At 49.2% G+C, this 26,767-nt stretch overlaps 1 protein-coding gene and 1 pseudogene across 1 annotated transcript in view; one reads left to right on the top strand and one right to left on the bottom strand.

Moving 5' to 3' along the window:
* Window positions 1-4,843: 4,843 nt before the first annotated feature.
* On the top strand, window positions 4,844-4,962 carry LOC113894806 (annotated as a pseudogene).
* Window positions 4,963-12,765: 7,803 nt separating this feature from the next.
* Window positions 12,766-26,767, bottom strand: part of LOC113894762 (liprin-alpha-1-like) — a 30,386-nt gene continuing 16,384 nt past the window's right edge. Inside the window, 8 exon segments of the mRNA XM_027545420.1 lie at window positions 12,766-12,941; window positions 14,461-14,633; window positions 15,469-15,620; window positions 18,210-18,239; window positions 21,227-21,390; window positions 21,393-21,448; window positions 23,243-23,466; window positions 26,159-26,294. Coding sequence (XP_027401221.1) covers window positions 12,766-12,941; window positions 14,461-14,633; window positions 15,469-15,620; window positions 18,210-18,239; window positions 21,227-21,390; window positions 21,393-21,448; window positions 23,243-23,466; window positions 26,159-26,294 — 1,111 coding nt within the window.

Raw genomic sequence — 26,767 nt, 5'->3', positions numbered from 1 at the left:
ATAATGTAAGGAACACACTTCTTGAAACAGGCAATATAGAAAACAATACAGTTAGCAGTAATAGTAGAATCATAAGTAAGAACTTAAGTCAAGAACTTCTATTAGGTGTAGCCCAGTGACATCTCCATGTCATCTGACTTAGTTTGCTAAATGACTATAGCTTGCTGTTGATCTCCCGGTTGTAGATCCTGAGCATCTGATCTTTATTCAAAGACTGGTTATTGAGATAAGCTTTAGAAACAAACTCAGAATGTCCTTTTAAACAACTTAATTAAACCTCTTAGCAATGTAACATAACCACAAGGAACTATCTAAGGAGTGAGTCTTAGTAAATACAGACCTTATTTAAAAAAACTGGAACTTAATATTCAATGTAACATAATAGATGCCATAGGCCTGACATCAGTTAGGTGGATTTTTTTTTAGAGCTCCCCAGTATATGTTGAGATTTCTGTATATGTCGGGAGACAGTCTTTTTATTTACCTGATAAGGCTGTTCAGAACCCAAGTGTCTCCAGTTTCTGGAGGGATGAGACAGAGAGAAAAAAGGTGTAATTTTACCCATAGGAGTAAATCACTAGATTGTTTTAAATGATCAGTAACTCGGGGAGAAGTGCTTCTTTATATCTGAAAACACAGATTAAAAGTCAATATGTCAGACAAAAAGTCATGAAAATTGTGGTCATATTTAGCAGTCTACTCCATCCCATGCAATTGATCCCTTTATTCTGCTGTCCTTGCCCAATGACCAAGGACATCAGTGAAAGCAATAGTCTCGAAGAAACTCATGAAGTTTTTGTGAATGTCTGTATGACCTGTCCAGCAAAGTGGGTGCCCTGATCACTGGAGATTGTGGAAAGCACCTTTTAACCATTTTTTCTATTCTGAGATATTAATCCTGAAGCCAGGAAAGACATTATCAAATAAAAATGAGGTTTGTCAGGGAGCCAGGAAAAGCCAAGCAGCCATCTTGGACCTCTCATAGCCCCAACTCTTTGGTTTATGGCCATTTTTAATCCATTTTAAATTCCCTGAAGAGGTGTTAACTTTTGTAGAAGCAGAATGAGCTTTGTTCATATGTGCTGTAGTCTGTTATCAAAAGCCACATTCCAAGAAAACTTTGTTCTCTTAATCAGTGAGAGAAAACCAAATTCCAGTTTGGTAACTTATATTTGGTAGCTTATATTCACTGTGAAACAATAGTTATTCACTTAGTCATAGTAACAATAAGACTTCAAAGGCAGTTTAATGTCTTAACAAACTTGTACCATGTACAAAACTCTTCTTTCACTTGCAACACACCTTTTTACACTTTCTGTATTCACCACTTCATTTGTCCATTTAGAGGACAGCCACCTGTACGTTTAGACTTACTTTGCTTTTCCTTAATACAATGTAATTCCATTCCTTATTACTTTTTATTAAAAACACACATCTTATTTTTCTTCAGAAACCATGACTTGTACTTTACATCATCATTCTGTAGATTGGTAAGGATAAATCATCCAAAGTTATGTCATTTATAAAAGTATCTTCACAATGTGTCTGTTAATTAGATCAATAAACAAACATCAATATCATGTATCAATTCAATAATGATTATTTCCCAGTTCACACAAGCCTCAAATTCATTTACTTTAATTTTCTTGAATTTAGAATTGTTTGATTTGTAAGCACTGACTTCTCTTTAGACCAATTAATTAGAGCTCATTGAACCACTTAGCCTTTAGCAATTTTTTCCAAGGATGGAGACATACACCGAGACACACACAAATCTGGACAGACAGAAACCTCACAGTTTTCCGCCTGAAATTTAAAATATCTCTTTGTCCCTTTTATTTTCTTGGCTTGAGTTCCAGCTCATGGCTGGAGTCCCAGATAGAGTGGGCTGTGTATCTCAAGGACATGATAAGAGTTAACTCAGGTTTTTCCCCAGGCATGTTTCTGTTTCTCAGGCAGGATCAGAGCTCCCCAAAAGAGTACTTTCACAAGTCAAACTTTTAGTAATTACATGTGCAAAAAGAACCAGTTTTGCAATTTCAAAAAGATTCCATTTTAACTAGTTTTCTCTGGAGTCTAAAGAATACACATGGCCATTCAGGGTTTAAAATGTCATTTCTCCTTCATGTAGTCATAGCTTCATAGCTAAAATTTGAACCAGAGAGTGCTCAAATTGGATCTGATGACAGGGGTAGACTGATTGATAAGATGTCCCAGCAGGGATTATCTCTGGGAAGGTGAGGTCTTCTCTTAAAGCAAAGAAACCCCGTATATAAGGGATTTTTAGGCTTTGAGGATCAAAATTATCCCAGTTTTTCAAGATATTATTCAAGGTGGGTGGTTCTGGACTGTTAGGCCCCATCTGTAAGAGAGAAAAAAGCAGTGCCCAGTGCCATGGCTTTTTTCTACCAGAGGTGTCTGCCCCTGCTCTAGACGGGGTTGGAGACTGATTTTCCACCTAAGCTTCCTTCCCTGGATAGAGCTAACCTGTCTCTTATAGATGAAGGTGTCCTACTCCCAACCCGCCTCGTTCTACCACCCAGGCATGGTGGAGATGCACCAGGGTTAGACTTGATGGCATCCCAGATTGATGTCCAGGTCCTCACCATTAAAACCTTGGTTTGATTTCCCTTTTATTCTGGCACCACCTGGGGTGGAACAGAGTAGTTTTCCAGATGCTTGCCGAGCCAAGACCACTAGGGGAAGCACCCAACTTCTGTGTACCAGCGCACATTCCTCATAACAGTATACATGGCAAGTCATAAAGGGATGAACAGAAAACCCAAGACATCCTCCTGAGAGTGGCCATACGAGTCTATTTAATAACAAAGGAGGCGATGGAGGGACTGCCTGCGAGAGAAAACTAATCCTTCATATTCATGGAGTGCCAACATCATCCTTTTTATTCCTGTCCATTAGACTGTACAAAAAGAATACTTAAGGAGTTGAGACAAGAGCCACTGGAGGGCTTTGTCTGCTCTTCTAAGAGCTAGCACTACTAAGTGAAGAAGCCCAATGCATTTTCAATCTACCCAAATCTGGGGTGTCCCAATTTGTGTCCTCAGGAATCTCATGCTCACCAGCAATGCCTCAATCCATATAGTCCAGAGGCATAGCCATGACAAGAACTTGCCTGTGTGTCTGTGGGGTCAGGATGGTGATTTCTAGTCTGAGAGATGCCCCTGGAGCTAAAGCTCCAGCTAGATCCCTAAAGTGCTCCTGTCTGCAGTGTCCTGTAAAACTTGGAATGGGGGCCTGGCTAGAAAAACCCAATAACAGCATGGATTGCAAGTCCCTTGAAAGTCTACAATCCAGCACACAAAGTTAATAACTTTAATTCCCCAAGCAGATATGAAATGGTCAGAGGGACCAGGAAAAGCTGACTGGGGAAAAAAAGTTCAATCCACATGCTTCTGATTTAGTAAAGTAGCTGCTGCTGCTGCTGCTAAGTCGCTTCAGTCATGTCCGACTCTGTGAGACCCCAGAGTTGGCAGCTCACCAGGCTCCCCCACCCCTGGGATTCTCCAGGCAAGAGTACTGTAGTGGGTTGCCCTTTCCTTCTCCAATGCATGAAAGTGAAAAGGGAAAGTGAAGTCACTCAGTCGTGTCCAACTCTTAGTGACCCCACAGACTGCAGCCTACCAGGCTCCTCTGCCCATGGGATTTTCCAGGCAAGAGTACTGGAGTGGGGTGCCATTGCCTTCTCCGTAGTAAAGTAGAGACCACAGTAAAAGAGCAAAAGAATCTCAACTCTGAGTGTTCTTACCTTGTCTTGAGGATCTTGGACAAGCCCCCAAGATGATAACCTAGCAGTCAACGGTGACCTATGCCACTGGATTCATGGTGTCTGAAGAAGAAGATATTACTCTGGGGCCAAAGACAGTCTCAGTCACTCAGAGCTTTGTGTATATTTTATTTAAAGTGAAGTTGACAGAAAAAGCTTCTGACAGACATCAGAAGGGGGTAGGAGTATACCCACCTCACTAATTTAAATGGGGCCATATATACTTCTCAACTAGCCTCTGAGAATAGACAAAAAACATCTCAAGGATGTGAGCATTTTGCTCAGACCCTTTCCTATATAACATACACCCAAAGCTCAAAAAGAGGAATGTCCTTGAACCTGAGATACTGCTCCCTACAATGCCTACTTGTCTTAGGCAAAAGAATGTGAAAAAGAAAGCAAGCTTGCCTCCTCCTTAAAGGGGCTTTAGGCTTGGATTCTTTATCTACCTGCTGGGACAGGTAAGTATACAGTTAAAATCAGAAAATTCTAATGTTGTAATGGTGGTGAGTAAAGCATTTGTATAACATACCACTGATAACTCATATAAGTATATCACTTATAAATTCAGTATGAAGGTCAAAAGATAAAATATCAAAATAATGATAACTACAAAATGAAATAATGGAACCATGTTTGAAGAATTAGATGAAAGTATGATACTAAGTCAACAAACAGAAAGACTCAATGAAGAGCTACAGATTATTTTTTTAAAAAGGAAACTAACATAAATTCTGGATTTGAAAACTAAAATAATTGAAATGAAAAATTGATAGGTTCAGTAGCACATTTGAGATGCTGGCAGAAATAATCCATGAACTTGAAGATGAATTCATAGAAATCAATGTAAAAATAAAGAGGAAATAATGTTGAGGGAAAATGATCTAAGGCATCCATTCATTACACCAAAACAAGTATGGAAGGACAGAGACTCTCAGAAAGCAGGAAGAGAAAGGGGAGGGAGTAAAATTACTTGTAGACAGAATGGCTGACCAGCAGGTCAGAGCGAATGGGAGGCGCAGCACAGGGCTCTTAGGGTGCCGGGCGGCAGCAGCCTCCATCTAAGGCCATAAGCACCCTGAACGCGCCCTATCTCATCTGATCTCGGAAGCTAAGCAGGGTCGGGCCTGTTAGTACTTCGGTGGGAGACCGCCTGGGAATACCGGATGCTGTAGGCTCTTTGCCTTCCCTCTCCTTTAGCCCCCGCCCCACGTCCCAACTCTTGGGCTGCCGCAGCCCCAGCCCCTCCTGGGGGGTGAGTGGCTGGGGCACCGACTCCCGCTGCAGACCCGGGGTGCCTCCGCGCAGCCCGGGAGCCCCTCCGCATTTAGCTTCCAGGAAACCAGAAGACCATCCCGCGGGTCTCCATCTGGGGCTCCCTTGGCGTGCCTCAGGCAATCCCGGGGGCTGCACCAGCTCCAGCCCCAGCCCCAGCCCCAGCCCCAGCCCTACCCCCAACCCCATCCCAACGCCCCATCCTCTCAGGCGAACGCCCGAGCTCGAGCGCACCCGGGCACACACACAGATATATGTGCACAGACGGTGCATGTATCTTGTTCAGTTATACTTTTGGTGGGTATATGCCTGGGAGTGGGACTGCTGAATCATATGGTACTTCTAGTTTTAGTTCCTTCAGGAACCTCCATACTCTTTTCCATAGTGGCTCTACCAACTCACATTCCTACTAACGGTGGAGGCGAGTTCCCTTTTCTCCACATCCTCTCCAGCGTTTGTTATCTACAGACTTTTCCATGAGGACCATTCTGACTAATGTGAAGTGGTACCTCGTTGTAGTTTGGAGTTGAGTCTGTCCAATCATGAGTGATGTTGAGAAAGATGACCTTTTTAAAATGCAGATCCAATTCTATCACCTCCCTGCTCCAACTGCTCTTGTATTTTCCCATCATAGTGAAGATAGGACCAAATCCCTTCATTGCTTGGTCCCCACTTTCTTCTCTGATTTATTTTCACTGGAATGCCCTCTGCACTCTTTTGGTTCCATCCCATAGGGCATTTTTCATTTCTTGAATGTACTAAGGTTCCCTTGTCATGTAGCCTTCCAAGATGCTGTTTTACCTGCCTGAAATTCTTCCTGCATCTCAACCCTGGTTTATGTTGGTTCAACCTATGGATCTCAACTCAATTATTAGTCTGAAAAGCCTTCTCTGACACCCAGTTTTTGATGAGGGAAGAGGCCCCTATAGAAGTTCTCAAAGTATCTGCCTGTTATTTATCATTAGATTAGTCTCAGAGAAAGAAGGAATTGTGTGTCTTCTCTCAGGATTCTATTTCCAGAAACATATTACATGCCTACTCGCTTATAGTAGGTGCTCAATATTTATTCAGTGTGTGAAAGACAGAAAAGTTCTGTGAAGCCTCAACTTTTCACTTGGCTCAGCACATTTGATCTCTTTGTATCTTTGTCGATTCAGTTCTTTTCTTTCTTCTGTTGATGTGCACACTATATTCAAGGCACGATCTAAGGCATGAAGACATATCAATAAATATAGGTTCTTGCTTTCCAGGAACTCGTACATCAGATTTCTGTAATTTAGGGTTTTTTTTTTAATGCTCTAGAACAATGTGAACTTTTAGTATTATCCATTTTCATTTCAAAGAAAGATCATTTTACTTACATAGCAAAGGTGGAGACCTTCCAACTTTCAGTCCAATACTTATACCTTTACCATTTCAGGTAACTCTTGTGGTTCCTTCTGTAGGTGTGTGGCTCTTCCAGAAATGTGAAGATCTTCCATAGTCCTCAGACTTTGGTGTGATTTGGAATCATCAAGAAAGTTTCCAGGTATAGGTTCCAGACCACCACCTCAAAGAGTCAGTAGCGAATGGAGTGGATTCCAGGAATATGCATTGTTAACCAGCATCACTGGTGATTCTGTTGCTACAGACTCAATGCAGTGGGCAGGGCCTGGACTGTCCACTGGGTCTGATGTGGAATGGAAAGAAGGGCTTCCCCCCTCCACTGTTTCTAGCCTTGTGACTAGAAATGGTCCCCAAACAAAAATCAGACAAACAAGATAATCCCAGATCGTAGTCCATGAGATGAAGGAACTAAGCAGCTGGTTGAGATGGAGCCAAGGGGAAAGGTTGCTCTTTTTTCTCCACCTCTACTCCTTTCTTCCTTGATGCCTTAGTGATTCATCATGGAGATTTGAAATAAAGTTCACAAGAGTCATATTTGTTGAATAAAGATTTTGCCTTGAACCAACTCTAAAAAATGAAGAAAGTTTCACTTGCCACATGTTTCTTTTAAAAAGTCAATTGCTTTTCAACTCTGGGATTTCTCGATTGCCTTGTTCAAGTAGCCTTAATCGTAAAAATAAAATAAAACTAAATAAATATTCAAATATACCAACAAAGGAAAGCTTCCGTTTCTTAAATTATCTTTCCACTTAGTAGAACATTAGCTATTTTCTTTGTATTTTGTCTAGGCAATTAGTTGTATCGTGGCTCAGATGGGAAGGCATCTGCCTGCAGGAGACTCAGGTTTGATCCCTGGGTCGGGAAGATCCCCTGGAGAAAGAAATGGCAACCCACTCCAGTATTCTTGACTGGGAAATGCCACGGACAGAGGAGCCTGACGGGCCACAGTCCATGGGTAGCATAAAAGTTGGGCACAACTGAGCAACTAAGAACAGAAGTATTTCCAAGGACCACATTCAAGAGATTTGGAACTCTTGCTTGATTCCCTCATGTTGACCATGTTGACTAGGCAGCAGATAGAAGCTGATTCATCTGTACAATTAAAAAAGAATGTGTCATTCTGTTCTATACTTTTCTGTACTGTAGGAAGAGACTGTACAGAGCAGATGTCTGGACTTGTACAGGACTTTTGGTCCTTTAGAGGATTACAGTTGCACCATCAACGCTTGCCAGAGGTGGCAGGAAGGCGGCCCTGAAAGTTTGAGTCCAGACATGTCCAGTGTTTTAGGATATATCAGATGAGTAAGAGTGCATTTACCCTTCACTATGTCTTCATAGAAAGTTGCTTTGGGTTTGGAGGAACACACACACACACACACACACACCCTGCCGCCGAGACAGGTCAAGAGCTAGAAACCACAGGTAAGGGAGACGGAGAAAGAGGGAGAGAGAGACAGCAAGAGGACAAGCAAGCTTCCCAACCCCCAGCCTCCACACCCTCCCCCCTCCACTCTGGGTATCCACCCGGCCCCAAGTCGACCCGAGCCCACCCTCACCCACCGACACACTCACACACACTCTCACACACTCACCCTCTGGCCTGGGGGTGGGGGCTGGGTCTCGCCTTAGGTAGCCAGCCCGAAGGGGACCTTTGAGACCTCGGCTTCGAGGAAGTCTTGGGGTCCCCACGGGTGACTGCCAGCCCCAGAGCACGGCGTTCAGCTGGGGCCCGGCCCAAGGCTGACGCCCCCTCCCTTGGGGAAGCTGCTTCTTCCACGTGGCCTTCCTCTGAGGTGCGTCACCGTCTGTGCCAGTGTGTCTGTCTCAGCTCTGATGCCATCCTCTCTCCCCTGCCTCCTGTTTGCTGTCTCCCTGTCACTCGTTCTGTGTCTCCTTCTGTCTCTGCCTCCGTGTGTGTGTGTGTGTGTGTGTGTGTGTGTGTGTGGACACGTGCGCACACGCGTCTGTCTGTATCTCCCTCTCTCAGTCTTGGAGTCTGTCTCTGAACTTTCATCTCTTTCTGCCTCTGTCTCTCCTGACACCCGGCGGCCCATCCGTTCCTCTGGCCCCGGCCTCTCACAGGTGCTATGGCTCTGGCTGACGAGCTTGCGATGGCGGGCTGTCGACTGTCTGTGTGTCTGTCCGTGTGCCTGCCTGTCGCTCGTCTGCTCTCTCAGGAAGGTCGTGTGCTTGGCGGGCGGCGTCGGGGAAAGGTGGGGGGGCTCGGTAGGGCGAAGGGGCGGGTCTGAGGTGCTCGGGTGGACTGCGCTTCCTTGGCTCCCGGTGGGTTTGGGCACCGGGCAGGTGTTGGGCAGGATGGGCGCTCAGGGCCCTGGCTGGGCTGCGCCTAGGCCCGCAGGAGGCTCAGAGGCCCGCGGGCCGTGCGGGGGGCGGGCGGCGGCGGGGCCGAAAGCCAGACACCTCCGGGCCACATGGCCCTGAGCTGCGAACGGGATCGGGGGAGGCCCGGCTCGCGGAGCGCCGCAGGGCCTGGAGAGGCTGGGGGTGGGAGGGCGCGGAGACCTCCGCGCCCCTCAGCCCACCCCCCAGGCCCGGTGCCCACGCACGCCGGGCATGCTGCTGGGGGTCCCGGAAGCCCTCCGGGCTGCCGAACCTGGCCAGGCGTTTGCTGGCCGCGGGGTGGCGGTGTTCGGGGGCGTGGCGGCATTGGCCGGCCGGAGTCTGGTCGCGGGTCGTTCGGCTCAAGTACAGCGCGCGCCCCCGTCGAGAGGCGCGGCCCGCTGGCCGGACCAGCAGGTCAGAGTGAAAGGGAGGCGCAGCGCAGGGCTCTTAGGGCGCCCGGCGGCAGCCGCCTCCTTCTATGGCCATACCACCCTGAACGCGCCTGATCTCATCTGATCTCGAGGTCTCACATTTGATGGTGGTCTTGTCATCTCGTACCTCTTTCTCCTAAAGCTGGCAGCTGAGGGAATGAGGTAAGTGTAAAATTCAATAACAATAGACTGTGTGGAATCTGTGAATCTGGAGCTCTGTGAATCCGTAGGTCTAAGGAGAGACTGGCAGCTGCTGACGTGGAGTATCTGTCCCCATGACGGTGTTTACGTCATCAAATGTGCCACTGACCGCCCTCCCCCCACCCCGGGTGGCAGGGACCCCCACGTGGCAGCCCCCAGGCTCGCTCTCTCCAGCTCATCCACCTTCTAGAAGTTTCCCCAGACCCTCAGTAGGAGTGGGTGCTGCTGCGGGTGTGCGTTGTGTGTCCTCGTGCCCCGTGTGACGTTGCACGACTAACCGCATTCAGTGTTTGCACCCTTCCTCCCGCGCTCATGGGACCAGGCAGCGTGGCGGGAACACAGGGGCTGGATTCCGCTACAGTCAGGACTTGCTCCTGATGAGCTTCAGGGTGATTACAGGCCGGCCTGGTCCCGCGGGGGCACGGAGCCCACACCCCAGGGAGTGGAGGGTCAGCGGGTCTCCGGAGGTTAGCCTGGGAGAGCCCTCACAGCATAGAACGTGACCCTGGCGCCCCACTGCCACTGGAGTGGTCAGAGCATGGCCTAGGCCCCTGGCATAGGGACACATGGGTATCCCTCCCACAGTAGCAGTGCTGCCGGCCACGCCCTGCGTGCACATTCTCGGAGGGAACAGGGCCCAGAGCTTCAGGGTTCACGAGGCTGCCCTGCCCTGGGCCTCTCCGTGCCAGCGTTTCACACGGAGGTGCACTGGCATCTGGAGCTCGGCCACCGCTGAGGGGCCACCCTCCCTTGCAGGTGCTGCTCTGGGTGGTCCTCTGGTGGGTCCAGCCCTGGGGCCCAGCCCTGCTCCAGCGGCTCTGAGGGCAGGAGGCTGTCTGCTCTGTCCTGTTCACATCTCAGCTAGAAAGCTGGATTGAGCTTTTGAGTTTTTTTTACCAGCAGCTTTTAGCTGTATGTCAGAATAGTCAGCCACAGAGTTCTCTCCTTGATCTGCTTGGTCCTCCATGTTTCTCTGAATTCTCAAAGCAGCTGAAGCCCCGAATGGGGTAGGGGGTGGGGGTGTCAGGAGGGGCAGGGGCTGGGGCACCAGCTGCCAACCCAGGACTGACTTGTCTGTGTGTTTGTTTCCAGTTTACCTGCACTAATTCTCCAGATGTTTATACAGCATCCAGTATACAACAAAGACTACATTTTGAACTCAGTGTAATCTTTACTGTTAATACTTGTTACATGGACCCGAAGATACTACAGGGTTTTTAATTAGTGAAAAATTCATGAATACCATAGAGAAAATATTTTAGAATTTAATGTTTCTGATATTTATGTAAACTTATGACTTCATTTATATAATTACTTCCTTTTTCTTGTATATTCAGGCTATGAATATCCTTTCAGATCAATTCATGTTCTGATACATGATTTCAGTCTTTCAAATGAATGTACTGTAGTGCTTGTCTGTATAAATCCTATGAACAAACACACGGCTTTTGTAAATGATGCATTTATTGTAATTATTCTTGTTTAATTTTTAAATGTTAAACCATGAGAGAAGGGGTTTTCCTGCGATTGTAAAATCATCATGACATGGTGTACATTATTATCCTTCCAGAATGTAACCAAGCTCTCCAACAATCACTCTGAAATAAGCAAACTTAATTTCAACCAGTTGTTGTTGGATGTTAACGACTGGCCTAAACTGTACTTTTTCTAGCAAGAAATGCTTTTTGTCCACAGCGTGAAGTGATTTAAAAGTACTGGGTGTTAAACGTGAGCTAATGAAATTTGGGCTGAAAGGATGACTAGAAGAAGACTATGAAAATCTCTCCTGTAACCTAGTCTCGTGTGGACCCAGATCCCTCCTCTCTGGTGAGACTCTTTGGGGACTAATCTCGATGCCCTGCACCAGCTGTACAGCCATCGAGCTGGACAGTGAAGGTGTCACTTCCCAGACAGACAGGGTAGTGCAGCTCTGACAAAGGCCTTATTTTTATGTAAATCATCTTTTTACATCTGTTTGTAAACATGTTTAAAAAATGGACCTAAGCGTACATTTTTAGATTGTGATGACATAGCCATTCTGGATTGTATAAGTAGCAAATGTAATTTTTACTTTTTCAGCGGCACGTTAAAAAAGCCAGCAAGAGATGCGTTCAGGTCACAGTGTGATATTTATTATACAGCTGGTATCTTGGTAGACAGAGACAGCATGTCTCTTTACATGTGGGTTTCGCCTTTAATTGTACAATTCATTGTTATCATTCTATTTTCCTATTAATCTTTTGTGAACTTCCCGAATATGTGACAAAGTCTGTACAGTCTACTTTTGAACTATTTTTATCACAGTATTATTTATTGCTTTCTTTCAATAAAGTACTGAAGCAAAATTTCCCAGGGCCAATAAAGAGTGCAGAAGGTAAGCTGTACTCTCACTGAGAACAGGCCAGAGCTGGTAATGGGAGCCTGTGTCATCACATGGACATTCTGTTAAGAGAAACGGATGGATACAATGGAAAGGCCAGAAGGCGGAAGCATAGGTGTCCCTAGAGGATGACCGACGGTGTGTTCATGCCCTTGGCTCTGGAGACAAGAGGCTCCATCACTTCAGCATCTGCGGGGACAGGGACCCTCTGCTGCTGAGGTGTGGGCAGCGGGCCGAGGGTGGGAACAAAGTGCAGGTGTCAAGGTTCGCTGTCGGTCACAGGGCGGGGTGTCCGAGGGCAACCCTGACGGGGACCCGAATGATGCACCCTAGTCCAGCATCAGGTCCTCCCCCAGCATCAGACCCTAGTCCAGCATCAGACCCCAGTCCAGCATCACGGCCCTAGTCCAGCATCAGGCCCTCCCCCACCCTCAGACCCTCCCCCTACCTCCGACCCTTCCCCAGTATCAGGCCCCCCACCTCCAGTATGAGGTGTGGCAGCCCGACTTGTCTGATACTGCTGAGCACACTCAGGCAGCCCCAGAGCAGCAGGACAATAGCTCTGGCAGGAGGTGCATCTTTAGGAATCACCTGCGGAGCAGCAGCAGCTGGGGTTTGTTTCAGGTCAAAGAGAGGCAAAGAAAAGGCACTTGTGCAGGAGGCAGTGGAAGCTGTGGGCACGTTCCCCAGTTCTGCTTCCTCCCCGTGGGGGCTTTGCTCTCCTGCTCTCTCACAGGCCCCAGGGTGGTGTCCTTCCAGATTCATGGTCTCCTTGATATCTCAAGCCCAAGTCCTGAGTTGCGTCCCAGTCCGGTGTGGCAGAGGGCTGGGAACACCCAAGCTCAAGGGCTGAAAGGATCCCAGGGGGACAGCCGGGCCCCAGCAAGTGGCAGGGCAGGGGATGAGGGTGGCCGCCCACAGAGGGCGCCGGAGCAGCACTAGAAGGAGAGCAGTGATGCCTTAGCTCACTCAGGGACGCTGCCCAGCCTGGCACTCAGAGATGTTACTGCCAGCAGCTCTGGGGATACAGGAAGCCCGGTGAGTGACACCACGCCACCCAGGCCGTGTGGTGGGCACTCCTGACCATGGCCTCGGTTTTCATTCTGGTTCCAGCTGTCCCTCCAAGGGCTGACGGGCTCCTCTTCCGAATGGCACAGATATTTTCTTTATGTGGGTGAACACATCCCTTGTTTCTGTTGGCGCTGTTGTCGCTCATCATGTGTTTTCCTCTTTACAACCTGTGCTTGCTGCTCTTCCAGTTTAACTTAGGATCAGCCCTTATTTTCTGCATTTCTAGTTGTCAGCATTCACTGGGGCTTTCCAGGTGGTGCTAGGGGTAAAGATCCTGCCTGCCAATGCAATAGATAATGAGAGATGTGGGTTCGATCCCTGGGTTGAGAAGATGCCCTGGAAGAGAACATGGCAACCCACTCCAGTCTTCTTGCCTGGAGAATCCCATGGACAGAGGAGCTAGTGGGCTACAGTTCCTGGGGTCGCAGAGTCAGACACAACTGAAACAGGTTAGCACACACTCAGGTTTTAGTTCAGTCGCTCAGTTGTGTCCGACTCTTGTCACTCCTTGGATTGCAGCACTCCAGGCTTTCCTGTCCTTCACTATCTCCTGGAGTTTGCTCCAACTCATGTCCATTGAATCATCATGCCATAGAGCCATCTCATTCCTGTTTCATCCACGAGAGAGGTGGCTGGGGCTCGGCAAAGTGTCTGGTCCCACTGGGTGGGTGTGAACCTGCCCTAACTGCTCCCTAACCACGTGACTGTCACTGTGTCCTCCTCTGTAAATCGGGAGGGGGCAGCACCTGCTTGGTAAGGGGCACACACAACACCTGGTACATAATCAATGCACCATCCATCTCAGCATTGTATTTACTACTAATAGGGATAGGATTTAATAATCTGCTCCTTTTTCTCTCTTGTCACTTAACTGTGCTCCAGACCACATCTGCTTTACTTACCCCTGTAAATCCCACACCCAGCACAAACGAGACTCAACACATTTGTGGCTGAAGAGGCAGGAACATACGCTGTCCTCAAGGAGAGGAAGCTGAGTGATATGGGGGCCTGATGATAACCCTGTGTGATGAGGGGACCCCAGGAGGACCTGTGTGGCTGTGGGGTGGGGTGAGGGGCATGGGCAGAACCCCTGATGAGCTCCTGGGGATGGGGAAGGTGGCAGGAAAGAGGGAGGGCTGTTCCTTGTGGGGTGTCCACAGATTGTACCTCACCCCTCACTGAGGAGCACTTAGGCCATTTCCAAACACATGCCACTGTTAGGATGAAACAATCATCGCCCAGCTCCTACTCAATCAATTTCATAGAATATGTTTCTAGCACTGGAGTACAATCATCTGCTTTATTCATTCCATGCTCCGTTCATCCACCCATCCAGCCAGCCATCTGTTCATCCATCCACCACTCACTAATCAATCCATCCATCCACTCTTAATTCATCCATCCATCCAACCATCCACTCATTAACTCAGCCGATCATCTCAGACCCATTGAGAAGACAGACGCCTCCTCCACTCCTGCTCCCAGGAGGACCCCCAGCGTGATTGACAGGAGCCTCATGGGGACGACAGGGGAGACACAGAAGGGAGATGCCTGCAGGCCCTCCTCCCTCTGATTGGTGAAGCACCCACCTGGTCCTAACGTCTCCTTGCTGGGGTGTTCAGGCCGGCTCTTTTCCTTCTTGCGAAACAAGCGGCTGATGGAGGACTTGATGCCCTTTTTCTTTGGGGCTTTGTGCAGCGAGCCCTGGCTGCTGGTGCTGCTGCTGGGGTTATTCCCGGGGCTGTCCTGAGAGCCTGTGGAGCTTTGGGGAGAGAAAACGACCTTTAACTGGCAGCCTTGTGCAAACACACACCCCTCCAAAAGAGCTACTGATAGAAACGGGCACCCAGCAACACCCACGCCTCAACCTCGCAGCTGACAGTTGGAGTCTCCTTCACCAACCACATTCCACACGAGCAATGCAGACTCGCGGCATAAGACAACCGCACCGGGAAGCTGAGATTCTCTGCCTCGAGCTCTCCCGCGAGGAGGGCTTGACTCCAGGCCAGCTGGTGCAGAGGGTGCTCTGACCCTCCCTTAGGGTCGCTGCTCGGCAGGTGATGACGCTCCAGGAGAAGACGAGCTCCCCTGCTCTGGGTAGGTCCCCCCGCCTCCCACAGGGTAACCGTCCCTGGCTGTGGCAGGTCACCGTGTAGGGCTGCTGGTCAGGTGACCACACGTGCCCCCCATCGAGTGCTGCCTGGCTCAGGACGGGAGCTCAGCAAGTAGTGGTCTGAATGAGGACAGTGTCAGTCACAGGAGGGGACAGGGTCTCTTGAGAGGAGACCCCTGCAGAAAAGGGAGGGACCCTCAAGAGCGAACCCAGAGGCACGGGGCCGTGACTGTCAGGAACGTGCCCCAGGCCTGGCAGACCTCTACCAAGAGCAGGAAGAAAGCTCCCACAGGAGTCAATCTGTAGAGATGGACATTTTCTAAAATCACTGAGGTCACTGAGCTCTTCTTCCCCAGCACCTGAAGTTCACCACTAAACACAGGCACCGAACTCAGTGGTATTCCTTTAAAATCATCCTTGCAAGTCTTTCAAGACAAGAGGCGCAGGGCTCCTGAAACTGACGACGCACACACAGGTCGCTTACTTGTGGGCGTCCCTGAGGTCCTCATGGGTGGCTGTGCGCAGCGCCCCCGTGTGCAGGCGGCCCAGCTGAAGGGACCGCGGCCAGGCGAGGGTCGAGGTTTCACATTTGATGGAGGTCTTATCATCTCCTACCTCTTCCCGTATAGCTGGCAGCTGAGGGAGTGAGGTAAGTGTCAAATTGGCTAACAATAGACTGTTCTGAAAAAGGTAATCACACAGGCTTTACATTATAACCAGAAACTTATTTGAAGATCTATTAGCTATGCTTTCCCCCAAGTACAAAAAAACCCTTGTTATAGCTTAATGCCATCTTAAAGGACTGTCTTGTTCAAAAAATGCGGGGCTATGGGGCAGTGAGAGCATCTGACTGAGTGCAGAGACCCTGGACGGGAGCCTCCCTGCAGCCTGCCTCGGCCCTCCCTGGAATCCAGCGACCAGATGGCCCTGCGGGGCAGGACAGCAGAGCGATGCTGGCACCATGAATCCTGCACGGCATGAACTGCCCTGATGAAAGGACTGTGCTCATCACCAGATGCTGCTCAGAAGCACCACAGCTAGAGTACAAAACCTCTCAGCAAAGCCGTCCAGACCTTTCTGTTTGAAGGAGAAAAAGACACAGCTTGTGCCACCATCCAAGATCATTTGTAGTGATGATGCAGGTTACTGGAACCCATGACAACAAGAGAAACACAGAAAAGGTAACTAACCCCTCCATGCGAACACCATGTGCCTGGATCGTATTTCTCCGTAACATACAGACTGGGGACTACCCACTGAAGTACTTACACGCAGTTCGAGTGTCATTCGCTCACAGTGGTTTCCATAAGGCACCCCCAGGTCTTCACTAAGAGATGATCTTGTATCACCCTAGAGCAGTGGGAAGTTCAAAAGGGAGGAGATATATGGGTACCTATGGCTGATTCATGTTGAGGTTTGACAGAAAAGAAAATTCTGTAAAGCAATTACCTTTCAATTAAAAAATAAACTAATTAAAAAAGAAGAAGAAGAAGAAGAAAATGATCTCTCTTGGACTCCCAGCATTTCCGCTGGTCCTGGGTGTGAGGAAAGGAAAGACAGTGTGGGAACAGATTAACCCTGCAGGGTCCAAACAGGTCTCACTGATACATTTCGGTGTGTGGTTAAACCAGGGGAGGTTTTAGGAAACATGCATGGCATGTATTGTTATAAACAATGAGTGCGTTGTTTTGACCAACTAACCTGTGCCTCTTTGGTGGGATTCTGTAAGGAATACTGATCCCGTGCAGCCCCACAGGAGCTTGGTGACAACAAAGTAACTTAGTGCAAAATACAGCTGAACTCATTTAACAGCAGCTGGATAAACTGGGCTCCCTCCCCTGAGCTCTAACAAGAAACCTCAGACAACAGAAGGCTACAAAGGCTAGAAATTTTCCACATGGAACTGAACAGGGATCAATCTCAAAGTCAAGTAAAAATAAGCATTTATAAAAATCAGAAAACAACAACGAACAGAGCAGGGAAGTGACACACCTGGGTTGACTATGGACTCAGTGGAGACAAACACCTGCCTCAGAGTCAGGGCCAGGCCAGCACCTTCCCCCGGGCCTCCTCCTGAGGAAGGCCTCTGGGTTTGCAGCCTGGCTGCCCTCCCCCAGGATGGGAGCTGCCCCACTGGTGCCACATGTGGCTAGGAAGGGCAGTGTGCCGTGTCCTAGCTGAACAGGAGAGCAAAGCAGGCCACAGAGCAGGCGAGCGGCACACCCAGGTCACCAACCCCAGGGGTACTGCGCTGCTCTGCTGTGCTCAGCAGAAGGTCTCCTGGGCACTGAGCTGCCTGAACTGGAGCACGGCCACCCCAGTCCTGCGGGAAGGCCCAGGAGTACTCGGTCAGTGTGCTGGGAGCAGGAGAGGGACAAGGAAGGACAACCCTTGGGGCACTGGACTCCAACAACAGGGGCTCATCCAAGTGACCCGAGGGAGAGGCAGAGAGCTCCCTCCTGATGCTCCCTCCATCAGGGATGCCGTGATGGACACGAGAGCCTCTAGAGGAAAGCGGGCTGGACAGCACCATGGTTAAGTGTCCAGGCTCTGATCAGACCAGTCCGCACCACGCTGCTGGGTGTGACAGCCTGGGCAGGGTGCCCGGCCTCGCTAAGCCTCAGTGTCTATGTCTGCTGAATGGGGATAGCAGCAGCCTGGACCTCACCTGAGGATGAGATGACAGACTCGGAAAGCACGTGCCTGGCACACAGAGTCTCCTGCACACTGCTACCCACCATCATTAAATTGGCTTCCTGCAAATCTAACATCTATGGCTCTGATTCAGTCATTTCTTACATGAAAACACTGAGCAGAAATTCCATGGTGGTCTAAAGGTTAAGACTTGGCACTTTCACTGCCGGCACACTGGTCTGATCCCTGCTTGGGGAACTAAGATCCTATAAGCTGTGCAGCATGGCCAAAAACATAAGTACAGAAATTTTTAAAAATAAGAAATAATACTATGTCTATTATAAACAAGCATGAGATGATCAGAGGCAAACAAGTGGGAGAAAGGCAAACTGTTACAATTGTCCCAACAAATGACCTATTTCCAACAGAACCATCAGCACATTTTAAGTGGTGGATGAGTTTCATCACTTCCATTAAAACGTCAATTATTCACCAGGACATAACCACACAGTGTTCATTCACGTTAAATGATAAGGACTCTTCAATACTTCACAGAGAAACAAAGACGTGCTACATTACTAAATAGTTTACCTTTCGACACTGCTTCTTTAAATCACTAGGCTGATAGATGAATGCAAAGAAATGAAGAGAAACCAGATTTATTGCGACTTTGAAGCTAAAATTTCAAGAATCCGTACAGGCAAATACAGTAAAGCAAAAATGATGGCAAACATGTAAGTGACATGAAGATTTAGAGAACATGTGACTGGAAACAAAACATTTTTTTTGACCACAGAAGTTAAATAAGCTATTCAAGATTTACTAGAGAAACAGTATAAATTATTACTCAGGAAGATACAATTCTATTACAACATCATGATTTATTAAAGCATAGCATTCTGTACAACAAAGGGCCTTAACCTGTGTCTATTCTCAGCCAAATTTCTCTTTAAGTTAGTTTCTCTTAATCAAAAACATGTTATACTTTAAATTATTAATTTAACTGATCAGGAAGTTACCATAATATCTATTTTAACATTGAACAAATCTAACCACCTCCTGGACATTAATGTAAAATCCTGACATAGAATTTGATTTAAAACTCCTCACAATAAATTCATTAAAGCAAGTTCCCTGTGAAAATATGTAAGAATGAAAGCTAGCATAATAGCAGGTGCAGTCTTTACATTTTATTAACCATAGAAGATACTTTCTTAACGAGTCTAATAGAGACATTAACTGTGCAAAAGCTGATGAGATTTACAGTCTTAAATACAAGCACCAAGACAGAAAAGATATTGTGTCAGTTCAGTTCAGTTCAGTTCAGTTGCTCAGTCGTGTCCGACTCTTTGTGACCCCATGAATCGCAGCATGCCAGGACCCCCTGTCCATCACCAACTCTTGGAGTTCACCCAAACTCATGTCCATTGAGTTGGTGATGCCATCCAGCCATTCATCCTCTGTCGTCCCCTTCTCCTCCTTCCCCCAATTCCTCCCAGCATGAGAGTCTTTTCCAATGAGTCAACTCTTCACTTGAGGTGGCCAAAGTGCTGGAGTTTCAGCTTTAGCATCAATCCTTCCAATGAACACCCAGGACTGATCTCCTTTAGAATGGACTGGTTGCATCTCCTTGCAGTCCAAGGGACTCACTCTCAAGAGTCTTCTCCAACAGCACGGCTCAAAAGCATCAATTCTTTGATGCTCAGCTTTCTTCACAGTCCAACTTTCATATCCATACATGACAACTGGAAAAACCATAGCCTTGACTAGATGGACCTTTGGTGGCAAAGTAATGTCTCTGCTTTTGAATACGTTATCTATGTTGGTCATAACTTTGCTTCCAAGGAGTAAGCACCTTTTAATTTCATGGCTGCAGTCACCATCTGCAGTGATTTTGGAGACCCCAAAAAATAAAGTCTGACACTGTTTCCCCATCTATTTCCTATGAAGTGATGGGACCAGATACCATGATCTTAGTTTTCTGAATGGTGAGCTTTAAGCCAACTTTTTCACTCTCCTCTTTCACTTTCATCAAGAGGCTTTCTAGTTCCTCTCACTTTCTGCCTTAAGGGTGATGTCATCTGCATATCTAAAAGTCCATTAATTCTACACTTAAGAGGATCATTTCTTTATGTAAGCACAATCTCATTTATGAATTACACATGATATGTAGTTTAGGATCCATCTACATATATTATGCTTATAACTGCATGCTGCTGCTGCTAAGTCGCTTCAGTTGTGTCCGACTCTGTGCAACCCCATGGACTGCAGCCTACCAGGTTCCTCCGTCCATGGGATTTTCCAGGCAAGAGTACTGGAGTGGGTTGCCATTGCCTTCTCCTGTAACTGCACAGTGATACACCAATTCGACTTACTGCTATGGGGGAAAAACACCATTTAATGAGACATGAAGACAAAGCACAAACCCGATTAAGGGGACACATGCTGTGGACCACAGCACGGCTATGACCAGAGCAAGTGAGGGGACGGGGGAGGGGAGATGGATAGGTAAACTACAGCCTCGGGGGCTGGTGGGGGATCTGGATTCATGACGACTAAGCAGACAACAGGATGAGAGAGGGAATCAAAAGCAATGATGAAAGCAGACACACTGTCAGAGAACTCCAACAGCAGGGAAAACATACAGAACTCTTCTTTTCCAAATATTTGGAAAGAAATCAAGCATGAATCCACAGAGAAATCATCAAAGAATTTTAAATATCAACTAATTAGCCAATGATGCCAATTATAAAAACAGTGTCAAAAGACCACAAAATGGACTAGTTACCACTTCACAGGCCGCTAAAATGATTCACGGTTAATTTAATTATAAGCTGACTAACAATGCAGCTAACATGAAATGGGTGGTAACAGAAAAAAGAGACAATACAAGTCCAGTTACAAAGCAGAATGTTGCACACGTGATTTCATGGGGTAAACAGCAATACGCTCACAACACCTAAGCTAAACACGCAAGAAAGCTGGAACATGTGCTTTAGAGCCGCACACTCTGTCACCAAAAGCCCTAGGTCGTCATCCCAGTTTTAGACTCGGAAAAGTGAGGCAGCCCGACGTCTTCCCTGGGGCCCTGGGGCCCTGGGGCCCTGGGCTTTTAACCTGGTTTCACACGCAGAGCTGGACTGAGCACGTGGCCAGGTCCATCAGCAAGCAGACCAGTGTAGATTCTTGGTTTTTGTACCCACCGCATGCCCTGCACCCTGCAGCCAGGCATCCCCAATGGAAAATCTGCTGTACGGCTTTCCCATGCCATGAGAGCTGCCTATGGTTACTTTCACGAAGCTGTCTGCTCCCTGAGAACAGAAACTTCCCTGCAGCTGCTGTGCCCAGCACAGGCCAGGTGCAACGTTACAGAGGCAGGCTCTGGCTGAGTTCATGATGACGTGCTAAGTAGTGGTCCAAATATCAAGACTAATTTGTCGCTGTGTCATTGTGGAATGATTAAAGACTAGGCAGTTTAAAAACTTTTAGACCTCTGAGCGTAGCAAATGTACCTGAGTTTCTTCTGGGTATAAAGAGAAAAAAACAAAAAACAAACAGAAAACAGCGTGCTGGGGGAGGGATGCGGCAGGGAGGAGGCAGACACATACCAGAGTCATGATGCCCAGCTGGTCTCCCTCCTGCGCCAGGCTGGGCCGCCTCCTTCTGGGCTTGGGCAGGGGCAGGCAGGAGCCAGCATGCCAGGAGGTGGGAAGCAGGTTGAGGGAGCTCACTGATTTAAAACGACGGAGGCTGCCTAAGCTCCCCCTGCCCTCCTGCTCTCAGTCTCCTCGGCCCACTGCTCCGTGTTCTCCTTCTCTTCTTCGATCAACCTAAAATAGAATAAAATGCATCACCTGCCTTTGTCAGCAGAGGAACCTGTCTGGACAATAAATTTGGGCTGGCATTCTGTGTCATGATTAGCAAATTCCAGAAACAGTTGCTCAATGAACATCTCAGCCAAAAGGTTCTACGTTTCCTCTTTTGAATATTCTCAAACTTAGAATAACTTAGCGTTGAGTCTTACAAACTGGCCCTGATCATTCACGCTTGATTTCACTTATTTACTCTAACATTCTGAAAGGGCCCTGGTGGCAACTCTCTTTCCTGTGAAGAGATACCTCAAGTTGACAACCCTTACCTCCCCTGCTCTCAGGGCAGAGATGCATGTCAGTGCCTCAAGTCTTTTCCACTGGGAATCAGGAACTCTGTATAATCAAAACAGCAATTCACAAACAAGCTGCAGTTTCTAAACACAAGTCTCCAGATCAGATGAAGTGCTGAGTTGATCTTTTTTTTTTTTTCTTTTTTTTTTTTTTAGGTTGTATATATACAAACGCATCACTTGATGAAGTTCTCCACCAGTTTTGTCTGTTTCTGGATTCATGTCAATGTGCTGCATTAACCTAGAATTCAGTTTCTGCTCTTCTCCCCTAATGTGTGGTGGATGTTTTTATATAGCAGTTTAAATACATGATTATGCAAATAAAATGATTTTCAAATTAAAATACAAGATTCTTACAGGAAGTAAACTCTCCAGCTTCACTTCTACTCATACATCTGGAAAGTTTTTCACTGTTGATAACAAGTTGATGGATAGAATTGACCATTTACATCAAGTCAACTTATCGAATAAGGAAAAATCACTTTTACCTGACAACTTGCTGTAAAAATAAAAATATTAATCTATAACCGTTCCATACTTCCTGCAGGAACGCGGAAAGACCATCTTTCTGAGCTCATCTGTGCTCAAACACGGCCCACAAAGCTGTCTGTGTTGGCGTCAAATGGGCAGGTGACACCACCTGCATTTGCTGGTTGTCCCGTACACCCCCTGCCTTTCCCCCGGAGCATCCCGCTCGGCTGACAGGAACGGGCACCTCGGCCTGGGCTGACGTGGTGAGAACAGTCTGAGCAGCAGCTCTGCCTGGTCCTGTGCAAGGTCACCCGCCTGCGGCCACTCTGAACATGGACTCGGGACACGGGCATAGCTGTGAGGGTGTGGCACCAGGCAGGCCTCGGGGCCCCCAGCCACCTGGCTGCACCCAGACCCAAGGCCCCCTGCTCACCACGAGGCAGGCCTTTGGATTCTATCCTGTTTTGAAAATTGTTATAACTGCCAAGACGGTGTCTAAAGAAAACATCTTAAGTATACTGATGAGACGAGAAAAACTCAAACACATGTCCTTGGACCACTGTCTTACAACAAGCCAATCTTCACACTGCATTAAGTTAAAAAGGAAAATGCAGATCTGAGTGGGAATTGGCCAACCCCAAAACCCCAGCTTTCACCAGGTGGCTTTTCACCAGAACATGGGGGGCTCTGAGGGACACAGGAGGGTCCACGGGCCGCAGGGGACACCGCCTTGGCACCTTACCCACCTTGGTGCTCAGAGCTGAGGGGGGACACCCCACAACGCCTCCTGCCGCCCCCACAGAGTGCTGAAACCACACCATGGACAGAACGCCCCGGCTGACAGCTCTGTAATCAAGGGCCATCTCAAAACTGAAAATTCTTGAAGCAGACCTGAGGTCAGGTTTCTTACTATGGAACACTCAGACATCCCTAGGAGAAGACAGCTCCTCAGAGAAACCGAGTTTCTGGTGCTGAGTTAAGGATCACCCACCGGATCTCTTCATTGATGACGTCCAGCTGCTCCTGCATCATCACGGTCAGAGTCTTGGCATTGGCCTGCCTGCTGGGCGACAGCTGAGTGGCCGAGCTGAAGAGGGTGACCCTGTCGCCCTCGTCGTCAGACACGCCCTCGTCACTCTCAAATGCCTGGGCCACATCGGCCAGCATGCTGGCTTGCTGCGTGCGCTCGCAGTCCTGCTCCTTTGGGGTCTGCACCTGGGCACGAGAGGACCACGTCTCGTCAGCGACATTCAGGGCAGCTCAAGTCTATCAGGAACTGAACCCAATTTTACATGGAAGCCCTGACTCTGGATAAATGGGCCATGCTCATGAGACACTGCCATCTCTTAAGCAAACAGGACTCAAGAAACAGGCAGGGGAAGAATCCAGTTCCTAGGTGGCCTGGTGACACTCAGGTCTCAGCGTGGATGGCAGGCAATCCTATGAGGTTATTCACAAGGGTGGGCTGATGGAGTCAGAGACAGAAACTGAAAATTACAAAAATACATCCATGCCTCCATCAGCCAGGCTGGAGGAAAATAAGAAAAAAGAACCTTTCAGCTCGGCAGCCGCTGGGTCCCTATCAGCGGTCATCACTGGTACCAGTTCACCAGAGTGTGCCGTCCTCCCAGGCTCCCAGACCTCCATTTCCCAGGCTGGTCTGAACACCCACAGACAGGAGCGAGCAGGGGCAGCCAGGAGACGGGAGGGCCAGCCCCTCCGCGGCTCTCCTCTCGGGACACAGGCCCTTGGGCTGTTCTCGGGGATGGCTCCTCGCACCGCAAGGGTGGCTCTGTCATCAGAGACACATGGGATAGTGCTTGCAGGGCCCCGTGCCGCCCTCCCGCTCTCACACCTCACACCCTTCTCTCTGAAAACATCCCCCCTGCCACACTGTCACCCAGGTCCTGCCTTCTTTCCCAGACATGACCTCAAAGGAACTGAGGGGCAGCCTCGAGGTGCTGGCTTGCTGGCTCCCTACCCCTGTGGCCAGGGCCCTGGCCTCCTATCTTCATCACGACCCTGCCACAGGGCTGGGCTACCCCCTTCGCTGGCTCCAGGACCACCTGCCATCATTCCTGCTCCACTCCAGCGAACCAGCTGCCTATGGGTTCACCCCCATCAGCCCAGTCGGCATGTCCTCTCCCTTCTCTCGCCTTCCAATCGCACAAGGGGAACCAGCAGATTCCTCCTCCAGGGCTCCCTGCAGCGCCCACTGCGGGTCTCTGAAAGCTCCTTGGGAGTGGCCTCTATGGTCCCCCTCCCCGCCAGGTCTCTACTTCTCTGCCAGCAGGCGGTGAGCCCCGCCCTGCAGGGCAATTCACCGGGGGCTCAAGGAACCCATGTTACCAAGCCCCTTCCCTTCCTTGCCCTCCCCCACGCCCCCCCCTGCCCCCCCCCCAGCATGTCTCTCCCTGGGCTCCAGGCCCTGCCTTCCCTTGGGGTTATTCCTCAGTCCCTTGTGCCCCTTCTCAACCTTGGAATGCAGGATGCCCCATACCTCTACCCTTGCACCCCATCTCTCTCCACCGGCACCCACCTGGTGACTTTACTGTGCTCGTGCCTTTAAATGCCATCTGTACGCCCATGACCCCAAGTCCACCCTGAGCTGAATGAGTTCTCTCCCGGATGCAGGCCGGAACACTCAGCTGTTCTCCTGACACATCCCCGGGACACCCAATGGGCTCATCCACCTCAACAGGGCTGAGGCCCGGCTCTTAGCTCCCCACCCCAGCAGCCCTCCTCACCTCAGGAAACAGGCTCTGGCCTCGAGCTGCTCAGGCCTGAGCCCAGGCTCCTCCTTGATGTGGCCCGCTCTCTCCCTTGTCCCTGATGGTTGACATGACCCTTTTTCTTTCTCCAAGTGGCTACTTCTCTTCCTGCCTCCAGGTCTCTGGTTCAAGGTCACCCTCCTGGTGTCACCTCACTGGCCACCCTGTTTACACACGATCGTCCCATCGTCCTTGGACAACTCAGGCACTCTGGTCTCCTTTACCTGCTCATTACTGTTCAACAGGCTGCACGGGTTTAAAAAAGGGGTCCACAAATTCTTCCATCCTCCTCCCTTCAAGAGGCAGAAGGGGCAACTCCTGCTCAGCCCCTGAGCGAGGCAGGACTTTGCAGCTCACTCTCGCAAACAGAAGTGAAGGTGTGCGGCCTCGAGACCAGGGCGTGAAAGGCCCTGGGCTAAACCCCACGCTCTCACTATCAGAGGGTATTCCGAGGAAAGCCAGGCCATGGGAAAGCCACACGGCAGGGACCTCAGCCTGTCCCCAGCAGCCAGGTGAGTCTGAAAGCCTGCCATCCAGCCCTGGGGGGCCTTCCCGTGTCTGTGCCCTCAGGAGGCCCTGAACCAGGCCCGCCTGCTACAATGCACAGGCACTGGGGACTGTGAGCTGCTCCCTGGGAAGTCACTAAGCTTTGCAATGATTCGTTACGTAGCAGTGGATAAAGGACACACACGGTTTTTAATTCACTGCTGGAGTCCTACTTCTGACCACGTCTGGCCCAAACTAACTGCTCACTGAATGTGGAAGCTCAAAACACAGACATGTATGAACAAATACATGGCATGAATGAGGTGAAAAGATAAAGGCACTTAAACTTCCAATGAGAATTCTTCTCACTATAAGCTGATGGATATGTGTATCCATTTACTCGTAGGATGATTTCAAAACTGCTAATTAGTACCATGCTGGGCCTCACAGTAGGCCACAAATTATCAAAATTGGTTAAGGAAAAAAAGCATGCCTTCAAAGTAAACTCTTAGCCAGAAAAAGGAAAATGAGAAGATGTAAAGCGACCTATCAGCGCTTTGTTCCAAACCCACCTCAGGGCCACAGTGTGAGGGGGCAGGTGCCTCACAAGGTGCCCACCAGGGACGGGAAGGTGGCGGCGGGGTCCTTGCCTCGGATGGCTCATCGTGCAGCGCTGCCAGCCGGCCTTTCTGGGGGCACCACAGCACCGCCCCGTTGCCCAAGGAGTCTGCCGGCCGGTCCGCCACAGGGAACCTGAGGTCCGGGGCGCTGCCCAAGTGGGGTCGGCTGAAACACACGGGGAAGAAGAGTGCTGTTAGAAGAAAAGAGAGCTCACTATGTCAGACGAGCCAAAGCCTGTCCATTTGGAAGATCGGCAATTTCACAGCAAAAGGGCCCCCGGGAGGGCACTGCCCTCCTGGCTCCAATAGCAACAGGCCACGCGCTGCTCCGCAGACACTCAGGGCTCATCCCCAGCAGCTGGAAAACTCCCGTATGTGGGGAAGGCAGTGCTGACGCGAGGGTGTGGAGCTGACTAGGACAGGATCGGCTGTCTGGGGTTGGGGCATCCAGAGTCCCCCTGGAGCCCGGTCTCAGGTCCCAGGGCAGGGCAAGCACCTGCTCTGCTTTCCCCTTGGCACCCCACCTCCCCTTCGGCCCACGCCTGCTCTGACCTCCCTCTCCAACGGGAAGTCCGTGGATCACAATCACCGGTCTGCCTGGAACACTGTCTGCACCACTCTCAGTGCTTTTAAAGGTGC

Source organism: Bos indicus x Bos taurus, chromosome 6, assembly GCF_003369695.1.
Source record: "Bos indicus x Bos taurus breed Angus x Brahman F1 hybrid chromosome 6, Bos_hybrid_MaternalHap_v2.0, whole genome shotgun sequence".
NCBI lineage: Eukaryota > Metazoa > Chordata > Mammalia > Artiodactyla > Bovidae > Bos > Bos indicus x Bos taurus.
The sequence above is the reverse complement of the archived record's forward strand: the minus strand, read 5'-3'. Positions and strand labels throughout refer to the sequence as shown.